Source organism: Plecotus auritus, assembly GCF_963455305.1.
Source record: "Plecotus auritus genome assembly, chromosome: 4".
NCBI classification, from domain to species: domain Eukaryota; kingdom Metazoa; phylum Chordata; class Mammalia; order Chiroptera; family Vespertilionidae; genus Plecotus; species Plecotus auritus.
The window spans coordinates 136,538,590-136,557,150 of NC_137775.1; the positions used below are offsets into that span (position 1 = coordinate 136,538,590).

General features: G+C 38.0%; 1 protein-coding gene across 5 annotated transcripts in view; it reads right to left on the reverse strand.

Moving 5' to 3' along the window:
- BRAF (B-Raf proto-oncogene, serine/threonine kinase) overlaps positions 1-18,561 on the reverse strand; it is a 150,391-nt gene that overhangs the window by 34,565 nt on the left and 97,265 nt on the right. For all 5 annotated transcript variants that reach the window (XM_080665983.1, XM_080665981.1, XM_080665982.1 and 2 more), the window contains 4 exons: positions 17,184-17,320; positions 15,764-15,881; positions 13,153-13,237; positions 11,950-12,126 (listed from right to left, as the gene is read on the reverse strand). In XM_080665983.1, the coding sequence (XP_080522109.1) occupies positions 11,950-12,126; positions 13,153-13,237; positions 15,764-15,881; positions 17,184-17,320 (517 nt within the window). The remainder of the gene's footprint in view (positions 1-11,949; positions 12,127-13,152; positions 13,238-15,763; positions 15,882-17,183; positions 17,321-18,561) is intronic.

Sequence of the window (18,561 nt, forward strand, 5' to 3'; positions counted from 1 at the left end):
CCACATGGTAATTACCTTATTAGGAGATATTTTAGTGTAGGGTCGGGGTAAAACTGATTGGAGTGGGGTCTAAGATAAAAGTGGAGAAGATAAATCAAGAGACTGAGTAGCAACAATGCTTTTGAGAAGTTTTACTGTAAAGGAAAGAAGAGGAATGAGGTAATAGCTTGAGAGGGAAGTGGGAGTAAGGGAGGGACATCCACAACTTTTGTATTATATAAATTTTAAGCACAGAGAAAAGCTAAAAGAATGGTATAATAAGCAACCAGATGCCTTCCACCTAGATTCAACAATTGTCAATACTCTCCCAAATATGTATTATAAGAAAAATGTTTTAAAATGGAAGAAAATCCAGTAGAAAAGGCAAACTTGATGGTGAACAGGAAAGATCTTAAAAGACCTCAGTAAGTAGGGAAAAGGAATGGGATCTAGCAAAAACTGCAAGGACTGGCTTTTACTCTTAGTGATAAGGCAGAAAACTGAGCTTGAATGTAGGCAGTAGGTAGATTAATGTTGTGGTGGATGCTTCCAATTCTTAGTGAAATGGCAAGCTAACTGTTCTTGGATAACAGGTGTTAGAGGATGGAGGTCAGAGGAGGTGACAGTGTCTAGGAGAGAGGAAGCTATGGAATGCAAATTATGACCTTCCACTGTAAGACATTAAGGGCCCAAATAAGGGTGTTGAAAGGACTGACTAAATTGGAGAAGCAGCATGGTGTAAAAGGTTAAGGAAGGAGAGAAACCAAGATGACGGCATAGGTAAACACCTGAATTTGCCACCTCGTACAACCACTTCAAAACTACAATAAAAGACAAAAAGGACATCATCCAGAACTACAGGAAGGCTGGCTAAGTAGAAATTCTACAATTAGAAGGAAAGAGAAAAGCACACTGAGACTCAGAGGAGCTGTGGAAGTAAAGGCAGAGGTATAGAGGTGTGTGCATGGAGAGAGGGCTGGCAACTGAGTATGCAGCAGGTTTTTTCAAGCCGGAGGGAGAAACAAGCTCTCGACTACTCTGAACTCCAGTTCCGGGCGAGACTCTGCGGAGAAACTGGACTGTCTGGCAGCAGGCGAAACTCAAGGACTGCTTTCTCTCAGAGGTGCTTGCAGCAATTACCACGGGACACTGAGACCTGGGGGCCTCTTAAGGCAGGGCTGACGGGAAGCCATTGCTGTTTACTCTGCCCCAAGACTCCGTCCCATCCAAGCTGTGCGCAGAGGCTTTTGCATATGAATGGCCTGGTCCTTTGAAATCTAAACTTACCTATCAAACTGCAGCTGAGTCAGAGAGACCCAGAACATTCAAAAGAAGGCCCAAGGCCCCACAGCAGCTTGCACTGCTTCACAGCTGGGCCTCATCTGGGCACCTCCAAACCCCAAACAAAGAAGAGGAATCTGCAGATCTCTCTCTGCAGCTCCTGCTTGGTGGCCTCAGGCAGAGGCTAAATTAGCACCTCCTTAGAGATCCAAGAGCCAGTGTACCCAGTGGTCAGAGTGGGACCATCCAGATTACAACTCCTCAGATCCATAAGGGACACACTCAGGGGGCAGATTCTGAGCAAGAAAGCCCCACTGAAGCAAGTCTTGCCTCATAATGGTGTCTCCAGCACAGAAGTTCTCCCATCGTAGACACAGCTGATCCTCACAGCCAATTGGCCTGGAGGTCAATTCCTCCCAGTGATACCAACAACAATCAAGGCTTCACTACAACAAGTCTGTGCACACAGACCACAAAGGGGTGCACCAAGAGCGTTCACCTCAGGTGACTGGGGAGGCTGAACCACTGGGCCCTATACGACACCTACCACACAAAGCCACTCTATCAACACAGGGAAGCAGCCAAAATGCGGAGACAATGAAACAGGTCACAAATGAAAGAAATGGAGGAAAGCAAACTACTGGAAATAGAGTTCAAAACCACGGTTATAAGGTTTTTCAAGAATTTTCCAGAAACCACCGATAAATTTAGTGAGACCCTTGAGGATATGAAAAAGGACCAACTAGAAATTAAGCATACACTGACTGAAATAAAGAATAATATACAGAGATTCAACAGCAGACTAGAGGATCCCAAGAATCAAGTCAAAGATTTGAAATACAAAGAAGCAAAAAACACCCAACCGGAAAAGCAAAAAACAAGAAGAATCCAAAAATATGAAGATAGTGTAAGGAGCCTCTAGGACAACTTCAAGCGTACCAACATCAGAATTATGGGGGTGCCAGAAGAAGAGAGAGAACAAGATACTGAAAACCTATTTGAAGAAATAATGAGAGAAAACTTCACCCACCTGGTGAAAGAAATAAAATTTCAAGTCCAGGAAGCACAGAGAAGCCTAAACAAGAGGAATCCAAAGAGGACCACACCAAGACACATCATAATTAAAATGCCAAGAGCAAAAGACAAGAGAGAATATTAAAAGCAGCAAGAGAAAAACAGTTAGTTACCTACAAGGGAGTACCCATACGATTGTCAGCTGATTTCTCAACAGAAACTATGCAGGCCAGACGGGAGTGGCAAGAAATATTCAAAGTGATGAATAGCACGAACCCACAACCAAGATTACTCTACCCAGCAAAGCTATCATTCAGAATTGAAGGTCAGACAAAGAGCTTCACAGATAAGGAAAAGCTAAAGGAGTTCATCACCACCAAACCAGTATTATATGAAATGCGGAAAGGTATTCTGTAAGTAGAGGAAGAAGAAGAAAAAGATAAAGATAAAAATTATGAACAACAAATACATGTCTATCAACAAGTGAATCTAAAAATCAAGTGAATAAAAAATCTGATGAACAGAATAAATTGGTGAATATAATAGAATCGGGGCATAGGAAGGGAGTGGACTGACAATTCTTGGGGGGAAAGGGGTGTGAGGGTTGCAGGAAGAGACTGGACAAAAGTCATACACGTATGGATGAGGACAGTGGAGGGGGTGGAAAGGGCATGGGGTGGGAACGGGGTGGAGGGGAGCTATGGGGGGTAAAAAAGAGGAACAACTGTAATAATCTGAATAAAGATTAAAAAAAAAAATGGTTAAGGGAATGCACTCTGAAACATAAGTGCCCGGGGCAAGTTACTTTACCTTTCCATACCTTAGCTTTTCATCAGTAAAATGAGGCTAATAATAGGATCTATTTCACAGGGTTGTTGAGGTTTAAATGAGGTTGTACACATAAAGTACACCGAGCAATGTCTGGCATGTAGTAAGTACTATAATTGCTAAATACATTACAATATATAAAAAACCATAGAACATAGTTGGTATTTAAAAAAGAGGGAGAGAGTTTGTAGCAGAGCTGGGGTCAGAACATGTATTTACTGACCAGTAAAGATGTTTAAAATAAGAGTTAGTGAAAAAGGGCAACACCAGAAGGATTCCATATTTAAAAACAACAACAAACCATTGTGTATAGTATTAAAATAATGAATTCTGAAATAATACACAATACACAAAAATATTAATGGTAAGTCTTTCTTGATGATGGATTACTGGTGGTTACTTATGCTTACATTTTCAAAATAACTTTTATTTTGAAATTAAGAAAAACTGCAACAAAAAACAATGTAGAGTTCACTCAGTCTCACCATAATCAATCCTGTTAATATTTTTACACATTTGCCTCCTGTTTTGTTTTTTTTACGAAGTTTATACTTTTAAAAAGGTTTTGAAAGTAAAACGTAATTAGAATCGTTTTTATTAAAAGACATAAAAATTATAATGTTACAGGTAAAGCTAAAACATTTCTGCTTGACAGCTGCCTCCAACTTGACCCCTTTTTGCCATTCCTGGAGACAACCACTATGGAGCTTGGTGTGTGCCTTCTAATCCTTACTTTAAAAATACTTTTACATATAAATATATGTATGACTTTAAAAATCCAATATAAAAAATGTTTTGAAAGGGGACATAATACTTTCAACAATAAATAATTATAAAAAAAAGTTTTGTTTTTAAAATATTAAGTGGTTCCGTACTGCAGCTTGATTTTCTCATTTGATGTATTTTAAAGCTGGTGTTGATACATACATATATAGAATTCATTTCTGCTGTATACTGTATATTCCCTTACACGTACGTGCCAATATTTTATTTATCCAGTCCTCTATGCTGGCCATTATATTTCCAATTTTTCACTATTAGTGTTTTTCTGCAATACATCTCTTCCTATACACATCTTTTGGAACAATAGCTTGTGTTTCTTGGGGGTAGGACACTTATTTCCATTTTAACAGATACTTCCAAAACACCCCCAGGATGGTTGGTTGCATCAGCCTGTCTCAGTAAATAATTCCCCTAATCTTTACCAACATGTGATTTTGTCAGACTTTAGGGCAATTCTAGTGGGTAAAAAATAGTACCTCTTTTTTTAGTTTGCATTTTTCTGATTACCTCCTTTCTATTATTGTTTTTATCCCCTGAAAATCATAATCACTATAAATATCCTTTGATAAATTAGAATTATTTTCAATCGTTAACACATACTCAATACCTTTCAGCTTTAATTCATCCTATCTCTAAGTAGATTTATTTATGAGTAAAGGGGGCATGCCCTTCATTATTTTAAAAAAAGTAAACTGAGGTTTTTCTCCCCAAATTATTTTTTTAAATAAATTTTTATTGTTCCCCTCCACCCAGTTCCCACTCCACCCTCTGCCCTTACCCCTCCCCCACTGTCCTCATCCATAGGTGTACGATTTTTGTCCAGTCTCTTCCCGCACCCCCCACACCCCTTTCCCCCCGAGAATTGTCAGTCCACTCCTTTTCTATGCCCCTGATTCTATTATATTCACCAGTTTATTCTGTTCATCAGATTTTTTATTCACTTGAATTTTAGATTCACTTGTTGATAGATATGTATTTGTTGTTCATAATTTTTATCTTTACCTTTTTCTTCTACTTCTTCTTCTTAAAGAGTACCTTTCAGCACTTCATCTAATACTGTTTTGGTGGTGATGAACTCCTTTAGCTTTTTCTTATCTGTGAAGCTCTTTATCTGACCTTCAATTCTGAATGATAGCTTAGCTGGGTAAAGTAATCTTGGTTATAGGTTATTCCTATTCATCACTTTGAATATTTCTTGCCACTCCCTTCTGGCCTGCAAAGTTTCTGTTGAGAAATCAGCTGACAATCATATGGGTACTCCCTTGTAGGTAACTAACTGTTTTTCTCTTGCTGCTTTTAATATTCTCTCTTTGTCTTTTGCTCTTGGCATTTTAATTATGATGTGTCTTGGTGTGGTCCTCTTTGGATTCCTTTTGTTTGGACTTCCTGGACTTGTAAGTCTATTTCTTTCACCAGGTGGGTGAAGTTTTCTCTCATTATTTCTTCAAATAGGTTTTCAATATCTTGCTCTCTCTCTTCTTCTGGCACCCCAATAATTCAGATGTTGGTACAACTGAAGTTGTCCCAGAGGCTCCTTACACTATCTTCATATTTTTGGATTCTGTTTTCTTTTTGCTTTTCCAGTTCGGTGTTTTTTGCTTCTTCATATTTCAAATCTTTGACTTGATTCTTGGGATCCTCTAGTCTGCTGTTGAATCTCTGTATATTATTCTTTATTTCAGTCAGTGTATGCTTAATTTCTAGTTGGTCCTTTTTCATATCCTCGAGGGTCTCACCAAATTTATTGGCCGTTTCTAGAAAATTCTTGAAAAACCTTATAACCATGGTTTTGAACTCTATATCTAGTAGTTTGCTTTCCTCCATTTCTTTCATTTGTGACCTGTTTCATTGTCTCCGCATTTTGGCTGCTTCCCTGTGTTGATAGAGTGGCTTTGTGTGCTAGGTGTTCTATAGGGCCCAGTGGCTCAGCCTCCCAGTTACCTGAGGTGGACAGTCTTGGTGCACCCCTTTGTGGTCTGTGTGCACAGTCTTGTTGCAGTTGAGCCTTGATTATTGTTGGTATCACTGGGAGGAATTGACCTCCAGGCCAATTGGCTGTGAGGATCAGCTGTGTCTACGATGGGAGAACTTCTGTGCTGGAGACACCCTTATGGGGCAAGACTTGTTTCAGTGGGGCTTTGGTGCTCAGAGTCTGCCCCCTGAGTGTGTCCCTTATAGATTTGAGAAGCTGTAATCTGGATGGTCCCACTCTGACCACTGGGTACACTGGCTCTTGGATCTCTAAGGAGGTGCTAATTTAGCCTCTGCCTGAGGCCACCCAGCAGGAGCTAAGGACAGATCTGCAGATTCCTCTTCTTTGTTTGGGGTTTGGAGGTACCCAGATGAGGCCCAGTTGTGAAGCCATGTGAGCTGCTGTGGGGCCTTGGGCCTTCTTTTGGATGTTCTGGGTCTCTCTGACTCAGCTGCAGTTTGATAGGTGAGTTTAGATTTCAAAGGACCAGGCCATTCATATGCAAAAGCCTGTGCACACAGCTTTGGTGGGGCTGGGTCTCAGGGAATCAACAGGGCAGAGCAACAGCGATGGCTTCCCGTCAGCCCTGCCTTAAGAGGCCCCTGGTTCTCAGTGTCCCGCGGTAATCATTGCAAGCACCTCTGAGAGAAAGCTGCCCTCGAGTTTTGCCTGCTGCCAGACAGTCCTGTTTCTCCCCGTATGAGTCTGGGTCCCCAGAGTCTCACCCGTAACTGGAGTTCAGAGCAGTCGGGAGCTTGTGCCTTCCTCCCGATTGAAAAAGACAACCCTGTCCTCAGTTGCCAGCCCTTTCTGCGCTTGCGCCTCCGTACCTCTGCACTTTACTTCCACAGCTCCTATGAGTCTCAGTGTGCTTTTCTCTTTCCTTCTAGTAGTAGAATTTCCACTCAGCCAGCCTTTCTGTGGTTCTGGATGATGTCCTTTTTGTCTTTTAGTTGTAGTTTTGAATTGGTTGTGCGAAGCAGCAATTTCAGGTGTTTACTTTGCCACCATCTTGGTTTCTCTCCCCAAATTATTTTTAAATGTTTTATATTCAGTTCATAACACTTCTGTGAGTAAAACATTAGACCACACCTTTCTCTTTGTGCCTTCTTCATTTAACATTTAGTAAGTTTCGAATAAAGCTAAATTAAAAATTATACCATAAATATTATACTGACATTAAAACTCCTGCAAAGAAATGACATGATGAATTTGAACATTCCTGAAATTTCTTTAGTAACAATATTCTTGAAAATCTTGGCCTGTAGGCTAAATCCACGACTATCAGGTGAGAAGCTGATAAACATACTTTATGAACCCTGATTCCTAAGAGTAAGTCTATAATGATCTCCCATTAGAATGGCTCTGCTCTCTTCAGGTAAACCTAGGAATCAGAAATCATCATTCATTGAGGAAATAAGACAAAAACACAGGAAAAATGTCACGCATCCACTGCTTATATTCTGTAATCCAATTAAGGTAACACATTTGAGAGTCCTAATAATTTAACTCTCCCACTGACTAAAGGTTTTATATTATAAGTGACCACAACCCCAACTCTTTATACAATGAGTTAGTATGCTTTTATTCTACTTACTAGAGGCCCGGCGGATGACATTTGTGCACTGGGGGTGGTGTCTTTAGCACTGCCGTGGAGGCAGGAGAGGCTCCCGCCACCGCTGCTGTGCTCACCAGCTGTGAGCCCAGCTTCTAGCTGAGCGTTGCTCCCCCTGGAGTGCACTGACCACCAGGGGGCAGCTCTTGCGTTGAGCGTCTGCCCCCTGGTGGACAGTGTGCATTATAGTGACTGGTCGTTCTGCAGGTCGGTCGATTTGCATATTAGCCTTTTATTATATAGGCGGACTAGATGCCCAGTGCACGAAATTCGTGCAAGGGGTGGGGGGGAGGGCTGTCCCTCAGCCCAACCTGCACCCTCTCTAATCTGGGACATCCCTCTCACAATCCAGGACTGCTAGCTCCCAACTGTTCGCCTGCCTGCTTGCCTGATTGCCCCTATCCGCTTCTGCCTGCCAGCGTGATCACCCCCTAACCACTCCCCTGCCAGCCTGATCGATGCCTAACTGCTCCCCTGCCGGCCCGATTGCCCCTAATTGCCCTCCCCTGCTGGTTTGATCACCCCTAACTGCCCTTCCCTGCCAGCCTGGTCACCCCTGTCCTCCCCTGCAGGCCTGGTCACCCCCAACTGCCCTCCCCTGCAGGCCTGGTCCCCCCCAACTGCCCTCCCCTGCAGGCCTGGTCCCCCCCAACTGTCCTCCCCTGCAGGCCTGGTTGCCCCCAACTGCCCTCCTCTGCTGGGCTGGTCACACCTAACTGCCCTCCCCTGCAGGCCTGATCGCTCTCAATTGCTCTCCCTTGCAGGCCCGGTCCCTCCCAACTGCTCTCCCCTGCTGGCCTGATTGCCCACAACTGCCATCCCCTGCTAGCCATCTTGTGGCGGCCATCTTTGACCACATGGAAGCAGCCATATTGTGTGTTGGAGTGATGGTCAATTTGCATATTACCTCTTTATTATATAGGATTATATAGGATGCCCTGGGACTTTAGAATACATTTTGGAAAATAGTCAGAAAGATCACCTTCAACAACACTTAGAAAACATTCAGGGGGAAGACTGTTTTGAAATGAAGGCTTTGCAAAAGTATATTAATAATGGCTATTTAAATAGTCTATCGACTTTGTGAAATGATGGTGGAGGACAGGGGAGGAGGAACCAAACATTTAAAAGTTAAGTATAAATACTTGTGAAGGATGCCATTTCCAGTATACTGTAAATATCAACATTTAAAGTTTTTTTTTGTTGTTGTTATCAGAAAGTTTCTTTTAAAGCATCTGTTCTTGTTTCATGGTTAGAAAAACCTCCTTTTATAGCTGAGGAAATGGACAGTTTTTTGGAGGGAGGGGTACCTTTTTCCTTGCATTGTTTGTTTATTCCTAGTTGCCTTCCCCTTTTCCCCCCATTGGTTTGGTCTTTCTCATGGGCATCACAGACTTTCCCTCTGATGTCTGTGGTGAGCCAGAGATAATTTCAGACTGAGTGAAGGACTAAAAAGCTGCCTGAAAGCTTTAGCATACAGATGGGCTGTTTTTGAACTTCCTTGTACAGTGATCTAGGTAGACTTCCTGAAGTCACCACTTTTGGGTCTTTCCTCTCAGTTGGTAAGATTCTTCACAGAAGACTCTTCCAATGTCTGGTGTGAAGGGTAAAGTTCAGCAAGTAGCCCTATTTCTAATTAAGTGCCCATGTCCATGTCCCCAGTCCAGAGATATTTGTTTTTCTCTTTCTAGAGAATAAACTTTCAATCTACTGCCAGGGTAGGGATGGGACAGTCACCCAGTGCACGAAGCAGGTGAGATTTTGAGAAGTTTTCCAGATAGGCCTTTTCATTTATGTTCTCTCCCTCCTCCAGAAATACCTGGCACTGCCAATTCTTGAGACTTTTGAGGATTCTGTGGTTAAATCAGGTTAGTTTTCATTTCTCCATGGCCAACTAATGATTTAGCTTTTTTGGGTCTACTGAGTCCATGATTATTTCTCCATTTGTTTACTAGCTTATAAAATGTTGTTGCTATTATTTCCTTTCTCTGTTTATCTCCAACCTTATATGTTTATGCTGAAAAAAAGAATCCTTTATTATAGTTTCAGTGGAGTTTCAAAAGATAGCATAAATCTGTCATCTTATCTGAAACCCACATAGCTATTTTATTTATTCTGTTTTTAACTTCATTGTGGTAAACTACAGGGTACCCCCCCTCAATATGTATACACTTTAATAGCTGATAGCTCCATTATGAAAATGAAATATATATTAATAAACTCTCCCTTATAATTATTCAAAGTGTGTGCATACATTTTTGGACACTATATATATATATGTATATATATATATATCATAAAATTTCCCATTTTAACAATTTTTATGTGTACAATTCAGTGACATTAAGTATACTCGCAATGTTGTGCACCATCTATCAAAATTTTTTTATTATGCCAAATTTCATTTCTGTTTTCTTTAATTTCTTTCAGCAATGTTTTATACTTTTTAGAGTATAATCTTTTATCTCCTTGGTAAAACTTACTCCTAGGTATTTTATTCTTTTGGATAGTCTGGAAATGAGATTTTTCTTTTTAATTAATTTAAAAAAATTAAATTTATTGAGATAACAATGGCTGATCACATTATATAAATTTCAGGTGTACAATTTTATAATATGATGACATCTGTATACTCTATTGTGTGCTCACCACCCAACGTCTAGTCTCCTTCCATGACCTTGTATTTAACCCCCTTTACCATCCTCATCCTTCTTCCCACCTTCATTCTCCTCTGGTAAACGCCACACATAGAGCCATGTTCTACATTCATAGCCAGGTATAGTCATTATATATTGATTGCTACTTAAAATGCCAACAAAGCATTTCAGAGTAGATAAATAGATTTCAAGGGTTTACACTTACAGATCCCAAACTGAAAGCAATGGAAAAATATTGCCCCATTCACTGACTATTCCCCAGACTACAGAACTATTCCAATTTGATAGTGTCCTTCTCTACTGTCATTTCTTGTCTTAATCAATACTGGCATTTGACTGCCCAATCACTGTTTCTAAAAATAATTTTCATTACTATTCTTTGCTGCCTCGGTTTATAGCAAAAGTCCTTTCCCCTCTGATATCCTTTTAATACTTTGTGGACTATTTTTCCTTTCCTTGACATTTCTCAATTTTGGTATGAGAAGGATTTGGCTTCTTTTTTCCTAAAAGGTGAACAATAATATTCAGTTAATCCTTCTTAATTTTTTATTTCACAGATATATACTGAGTACCTATGATAGGCCAGGCCCTGTTCTAGGCATTAGGGATAAAACAATGAACAAAACAAAACCCCTGCTCCCATACAGCTTCTATTCTAGTGGGAGTGTCAGACAATAAACAAATACGTCATATGGAGTTGGGTGCTAAAAAACAAAGATAGGGGTACAGAGAGTGACAGGGTGGGGTAGGAATATTAGTTAGTTATATAAGGCAGTGATTTTCAACTGTTTTCATTTTATGGCACACATAAAATAATTACTAAAATTCTTCGGCACACCAAAAAATATATTTTTGCAATCTGACAAAAACAAAGGTATAACTTTGATTTATTCACACTGGATGGCTATTGTGTTGGCTGAACTCTTTTTACTTGACAATCTAAAGGAAAAGAGGTCAGTGCATGTTTTGGTATTGCATGTTTTAAATCTCTTGCAGCTCACTGGTTGAAAATCGGCTCACTGGTTGAAAATCGCTAATGTAAGGTGATCAGAGAAGGCTTTTATTAAAAGGCGACATTTGAAGAGAGACATGGGGAGAAAGCTCCATGGATATTTGTGGCATGAGTACACCCAAGAGAAAATAACAAGTACAAAGGCCCTGAGGAGGGCGTGTGCTTGGAGCAGGGGGCGTGAAGGTAGGGGTGGGGAGTAAGCTTTGTTTCTCTCACAATGTTTACTATATTTGCTATGATTTACTCTTAAAAATTTTTAATATAACCTTTCAGATTTGAACAGATTCAAATTCTGGCCTGTGGTAAATTTTATAAAGTTATTTTATCTTTTAAATTACAGAGCATAATTCAGTGGATATGAACAACTCAACTTGAAATCCTCAGAAAGGACCAGAATATATATTTTCATTTTACTTTATTATATGCAAATGAAAATATGGGAACTTAGAGAAAATAATTTGAAAGAATAACTAACAATTATTTTATATACTTCTATAACTGCTAATGATTTTTAGTGGTCTTTTGCTTGCCTTTTTATTTTTTGAACCATTATTGCTTAGCTAAATCACTGCATGCAGAACATAAATTTGCAGTCACATATTTATTATCAAATACTTTGTTTTGAAGACTGTAAAGTGGATTATTTTATTTCTTAGTATCATATTTGCAAGCCATTAGTTAAAAGTGTCTATATGTTGTTAGACAGTAATTTAAAACGCAATCCAAAAGATTATCAGCTGAAATCTTTAAAACACCATCACTGGTCTTCAAAAGTAATTTACAATAGATTTAACAGAATGGAACTTACTCCATGCCCTGTGCAGTCTGCCGTGCAATATCAATAAGTTTGATCATCTCAAATTTGGTCTCAATGATGTGGAGATGGTGATATAAGCTGGAGCCCTCACACCACTGGGTAACAATAGCCAGTTGTGGCTTTGTTGAATAGCCCATGAAGAGTAGAATATTCACATGTCGAGTTTTCCTATAAAAAGAAATGTGAAAGTAAACAGTAAATGTCAATAAACTTCAGCAAATGTTAAAAAGAGGCCAAAGAAGTCTACTTATCAGTAAGATTTTGTCAGAAAAAGGTATTTTAAAAAAGGCAAAAGGAAAAATTTAGCAGACTTTAGTAATTGTCTATTTTAACATTCTACTCTTTTCAGAAATATCTTTTTTAATATACCAGACAGGCAACTAGACGTTGCTTAAGTACCTTTAATTATGGAAAGTTCATCACTGAGGCTAAAGCCTATTTCTCCCATTCTTTTGTTTTAAGTAGTTCTAGTTTTAGAATTTTTTTTTTGGTTGAGAAAGAATCATTTTCCTACAACTTCCCCACTCGCTTCCCTGTTCTGCTCTCTGGAAGAAGAGTCTGTACTCTATGGAACATAAGAGCTTTCTATGGACCCAATATCCTCAGTTCTGTTGATTACTTTGGCCCCCTAAGTTGCAGTTCTAGAATCGCCCCCACTTAAGTTGTTCTTACCTATACATACTGCAGTTTGTTAATGTTCCTCAAGTTCCATGGCATGACGTAATATCTAAATGTGTTCTGGTAAGATTAGAATCTTGAGAGAATTATTTACATAAGTGGAAGTATTATTTCTCAAAATCCACTCTAAGCTTAATTCTCCTATCACCTATACAATATAATATTGCATAACACTTAAAAGAATATGGTTAAAGTTAAAATCTACTCAAACTCTTTTTATCCATTTTGAGTAAATATAGCAAACAGTGGCAACCACTGAAAAACAGGAGTTAAATAAGATACTGTCTCTGGAAAACAATAGTCTATACCAGGGGTGGGCAAATTTTTTAACTCGAGGGCCACAATGGGTTCTTAAACTGGACCGGAGGGCCGGAACAAAAGCATGGATGGAGTGTTTGTGTGAACTAATATAAATTCAAAGTAAAGGAGTGGAGGGGAGAGCAAGAGAACTGGATAGAACAGCCGGATCCGGCCCGCGGGCCGTAGTTTGCCCAAGGCTGGTCTATACTAACTCACCTGAGTACTCCTACTTCATTTTTGAAGGCCTGTAACTGCTGAGGTGTAGGTGCTGTCACATTCAACATTTTCACTGCCACATCACCTAAAAGGTAATTGTCAATCCAAATGTCATTCTATTTTTTAAGATTTAAAAATATTAAAAACTCTTGTATATTTTCATGAATTACCACAGCCTTAAATCCACACCATTATTAAACTGCTTTATGGTAACTTATGAAATAAATTATATCATACCTTCCTTAATTGCATTAATTTTCTAAGGATAACACTAAACCAACAATGATACTCTTATACTGATATTTCAAAATACCAATCTAAAAAAGATAGCCAACCTTGTTTTTCATCTGGAAATTTAGTTTAACCAGCTAAGTACCCATGGTATTTTCCAGGTTATTTAACAATATTAAATTAGACACATGTACTGACTAAATGTTAAAACTAAAAATCACAGGCCAAATGGAGCTAGGCTGAAATAGAAAACTACAAAATTTCCTTATTAGAGTACCTAACCTTTTTTTCCAATCTATAGATCACTTGTTGCTTTGCTTAGGCAAGTTATTTAAAAAAAAACAACTTTATGTGAAACAGGTAGAAGTCACACACACTACCAGTGGGTGTGTAAATTGGTATAACCACTTAAAACACTGCTGGCAGTATCTACTAAAACTGAATATATGCATATACAGTGGTCCCATAATTCTTTTCTAGGTATATAGCCAGCAAAAATGGACACATATGCTCATCAAATGACATGAATGAACTAAGAATGTTCACAGCAGCAGCATTTGCAATAGGCCCAAACTGGAAACTATTAAAATTCTCATTACATAGTAAATAAAAAAAGGAATCGTTTTATAGATCATGAATGATCTGCAACTATACACAACAATGCAGATGAATCTTATAAACAATGTTGAGTGAAAGGGGTGAGTCACAAAAGAATGCATACTGTTAGATTTCTGCTAAAACCAGGATAGTGGTTGCTCTTGGGGGAGGAGGACATGAGCAGGACTTCTACAATGTTGGTAATGTTCTGTTTATTGACTACAGATGTGTTCACTTTGTGATATTTCAGCTACTTGAACACTTACATGCACTTTTATGTATATTATACTTTAGTATAATTAACTTATTTTTCCTGATTATCAAATTAATACAGTGCTCATAGCAAAAAAATTAAACATTTTGAAGAAACAAAGAAAAAATATTTCCCATAATCATATCACACATAAATGAACATTGTTAATATATTGATGTATATTCTACTAGGCTTTTATATGTATCAGTACAGATATTTATGAATTCATGTGAAAAGATAACCTAAAAAGACATGTACTCAAATACTGATGATCCTTTTAAAAATTGTTATATATACTTCCATGTAGCACCATAATATGGGATATTTTACATGCTGCTCTGTAAAATTTAATATAACACAGACACCTTTCCATAGCAATAAATAGAAATCTACCATACTACTTTAATTTCTATATAATCATACATGGAGGTTATCAATGTATTTATATAATACTCTATTAATGGGCACTTACATTTATTTCCATTTTTCATTAATATTAAGTCTCTAATTAATGTACTTGCACACACATCTGTTTGTTCTTGTCCAATTACTTCCTCATTATAAAGTTCTACAAATGGAATTATTGGTTTGATATACATATTGCCAAATTTCTCTCTAGAAAATTTGTAGCAATTTCTTTTTCCATCAGCAGCATTATATTCATAACTCTAATTATGACCAATTAAAAAAAATTCTTTGTCCATTTGAGAAGCAAATAATGATTCCTATTTTTTGATTTTGCAATTCTGGTAACTAGTGAGGCTGAACATTTTTTTATGTTTTCACTCCATTTCTTCCTTTTGTAAGTACACTTTTAATATACTTGTGGTTTATAATACATATAAAAGTATAAGCAGAAAAATTATCAAAGAAAAAAAACATCTTGGGGATTAGCTCCCCTGGAGAATCATCTTTTTTAAAATATATTTTTACTGATTTCACTGAGGAAGGGAGAGGGAGAGAAACATCAATGATGAGAGCGAATCATGGTTCAGCTGCCTTCTGCACGCCCCACACTGGGGATCGAGCCCACAACCTGGGCATATGCCCAGACTGGGAATCAAACCATGACTTCAACCACTGAGCCAAGCCAGCCGGGTGAGAATCATCATCTTTAAAAACTGTAACTAAGCCCAGTTGGTATGGCTCAGGAGGTCATGGTTCGATTCCTGGTCAGGGCACATGCCCGGGTTGTGGGCTCGATCCCTGGTGGGGGGCGTGCAGGAGGCAGCTGATCCATGATTCTCTTCATCATTGATATTTCTCTCTCTCTTCCTCTTCCTTCCCTCTCTGAAATAAATAAAAATACATTTTAAAAACTGAAGTTAATATAATGATAGAAGACCAGATTGCTATGAATCCAGTTTTTATTTTCCATAATTTTTGTTAGAAATCTTTAGTAACTCTTGAATATGATAAAAGTTTAATGATGCAGAAAGTGAATACTTCCTTTGATTTTTAAAAAACAAAAGTTGTTAGATATTTCCTATTATTAAAACTTGTGACAAGGTCATCGTACTATATACATACCATGCCACTTCCCCTTGTAGACTGTCCCAAATGACCCGGAACCAATTCTTTGTCCCACTGTGATCTGCCCATCAGGAATCTCCCAATCGTCACTTGAATCCCGTCTACCAAGTGTTTTCTTGATAAAAGTAGTGCAAAAGTCAATCCAAAGCAAACAAAAAAAGGGAAAACCTTGTTTCACACTAAGTACATTCTCCCCTGTGTCTGAGTGTGAAAGGGACATTAAACACACACACACACACACACACACACACACTCTGGAAGAATAATAGAAGTATGATTCTTATAATACAGAACTTAAATTGAAGAACTAGGTCAGTTTTCAGGGCTACTAACAGGCAATATAAGTATCTGTGATTAGTTTTGGCTCCAAAGGCCAAAATTTTAAATGAACATACTATGGTTACTGTTGATAATTTACCTACTTACTTTCTTCTAGTCAGTGCTAAATTTCCTCATATATCTTATCTGATCCAGTCTCTTAAAAACTGTCAACATATACAATCACTTTGGTAGGGTAGAGAATCCACCTGTCCAACATATACTATTACTACACTATTGCTAAAATTAAATTGTTTTTAATATGTATTTATTGTGCAGCAGAAAGTTATTTTTTCAAATAGGAAAGAATATCATTTGGTAAATATCTGAATTTCAGATAAGCCCTTTAATAGTGGTCACCACTGGTGGTCTGTGAGGTCCAAAAGATTGGCGACTGCTGCTTTAGAACATATATGCCTAATAATGCTTCCTAAAATATTAGGCTTACCCCTTTTTCCTTATTTTAAAAAGAGAACACTACAGTTGACCCTCAAAAATGGGGAGCTTAAAGGTACTGACTCGGGGCAGTGGAAAATTGGTGTATAGTGCTCCCTTCGGCAGTACATATACTAAAAAATTGGAACCCTACAGAGAAGATTAGGATGCACATGGATGACACGCAAATTCATGAAGCATTCCATATTAAAAAAAAAAATAAAGAAAATTGGTGTATAACTTTTGATTTCTCCCAAAACTTCACTATAATGGTCTCTTCGTATCTGTTGGGGATTGGTTTTCCAGGACCAATACTGCTTTCAATCATGCAAAACCTGGGGATATGGAGGGCTAACTGTTTATTTACTGAAAAAAAGAAACACACACCAGCATGTAAGTAGATCCACGCAATTCAAATTCTTCTTATTCAAAGGTCAACTGTATTCTTATACTTTTGAAACTACCTTTAATTGCATTAGAGTTGAAAGCATAAATCTGTGTTGTGCAAATATGCTTTAAACAAACAATTATCAGCTCTTAATTTTATTTGATTATGGGAATTCTGTGTCACATATGGACATATCATTATATCTAAAGGTGACATTAGATTTGGCACTAACTTCTATAAAGAACACAGAAGAATGAAGATATCATATACTTTTACCATTCGATTCCTGTCTTCTGAGGATGAAGATGATTTTCTTTCCCGCTGAGGTCCTGGAGATTTCTGTAATGCTTTCACATTAGTGAGTGAGCCAGGTAATGAGGCAGGGGGGGTGGCGGATAAACCTGTAGTTGACCCTAAGTTAGTGAAAGGAAAAATGTATCCATTAAAGGAAGATCAAGTATGTTAATTTATTTATTGGGGGCAGAGGGTGTGGGGAGATTTAGACTTATTTAAAAAATACAGTGCATGTTCAAGTATAGAACTTTTAGAAAGGATAGGCCAAAAAGGGGTCTCATTTGGTAATTAGTACTGTAATTTCTTTTAGTTTTCTGGCCAATTTAATGATCCTTGAAACATCTGATTACAGATATACACTTTGCTTATTGGTGCATTTTCTAAGAAAAAGACTATCTTTAAAATAAGAGATAAATACTAAACAATATTCCCAAGGTTCTGTTTCTTTGACTTTAAAAATCAAAAAAGCAAAATCAATTTAATAGCCTGTATAAAAAAACAACAGCTTTATTTTGTTGCTTCAGCAAACAAATATAAATCAATATAAAAAAAGATGGAAATCCCCAAATGGAAACATATTCTAATAATGGCCATAATGTTGAAAATATTTGGCTTCTTCATATTAGCCACTAAATTAAAAAAAAAAAATCCTACACCACATACTAGACTACTTAAGAGTGAGAGACACTGGTCAGTTTCATCAGTTCCTGAAGGCTTAGTCTAGTAAACAAATATGATTTGTTGCCTGTATACAATAAAAGCCAGCAGGTTTCTCAAGCCTCTCTGAATAATCCCTGACTGCCTTTATAAGTGAGAGCAAAGTAAGTGATATGGCCTCTCAGCCAAGTTACTACAAATGGAAATATTCTGTCAACTGAGTCCACGGGGTGTATTCTTTGAAAGTAGACTCAGTTGGCAGGGTTGTATACTTTCTGATGGGTACTTTTCCAAATGCTGGCTCAGTGGCAATAATTCTAAATTCATGTACAGTATCTTGTTCAGAGTAGTTCAGGACAATGACTCCCAATGGGGCCTGAGTACAGTTAAGTAGGACTGAGATATCAAAAAATATTTGCATACACAGAACAAAAAGACTTCAAGAGAATTTTTAAAAAAAATACTATTCTTTGGAAAGAGGTAGTCACTATCTTTCAAACAGGGATACCAATGGCAACATTTAAATCTGTGTAGAAATTTTATTATTACATCACATGCTACCATGTGGAATTTCCATAATCTCATCTGTAAATTTCTAAAAGAAAATGGAATGTCTATTAACTAGAGCACAATCCATTTTCTACCTTCTACTGATAATTTTCAATATCATAAAGCCTTAACTGTTTGCCCAGGCCTCCCAGTT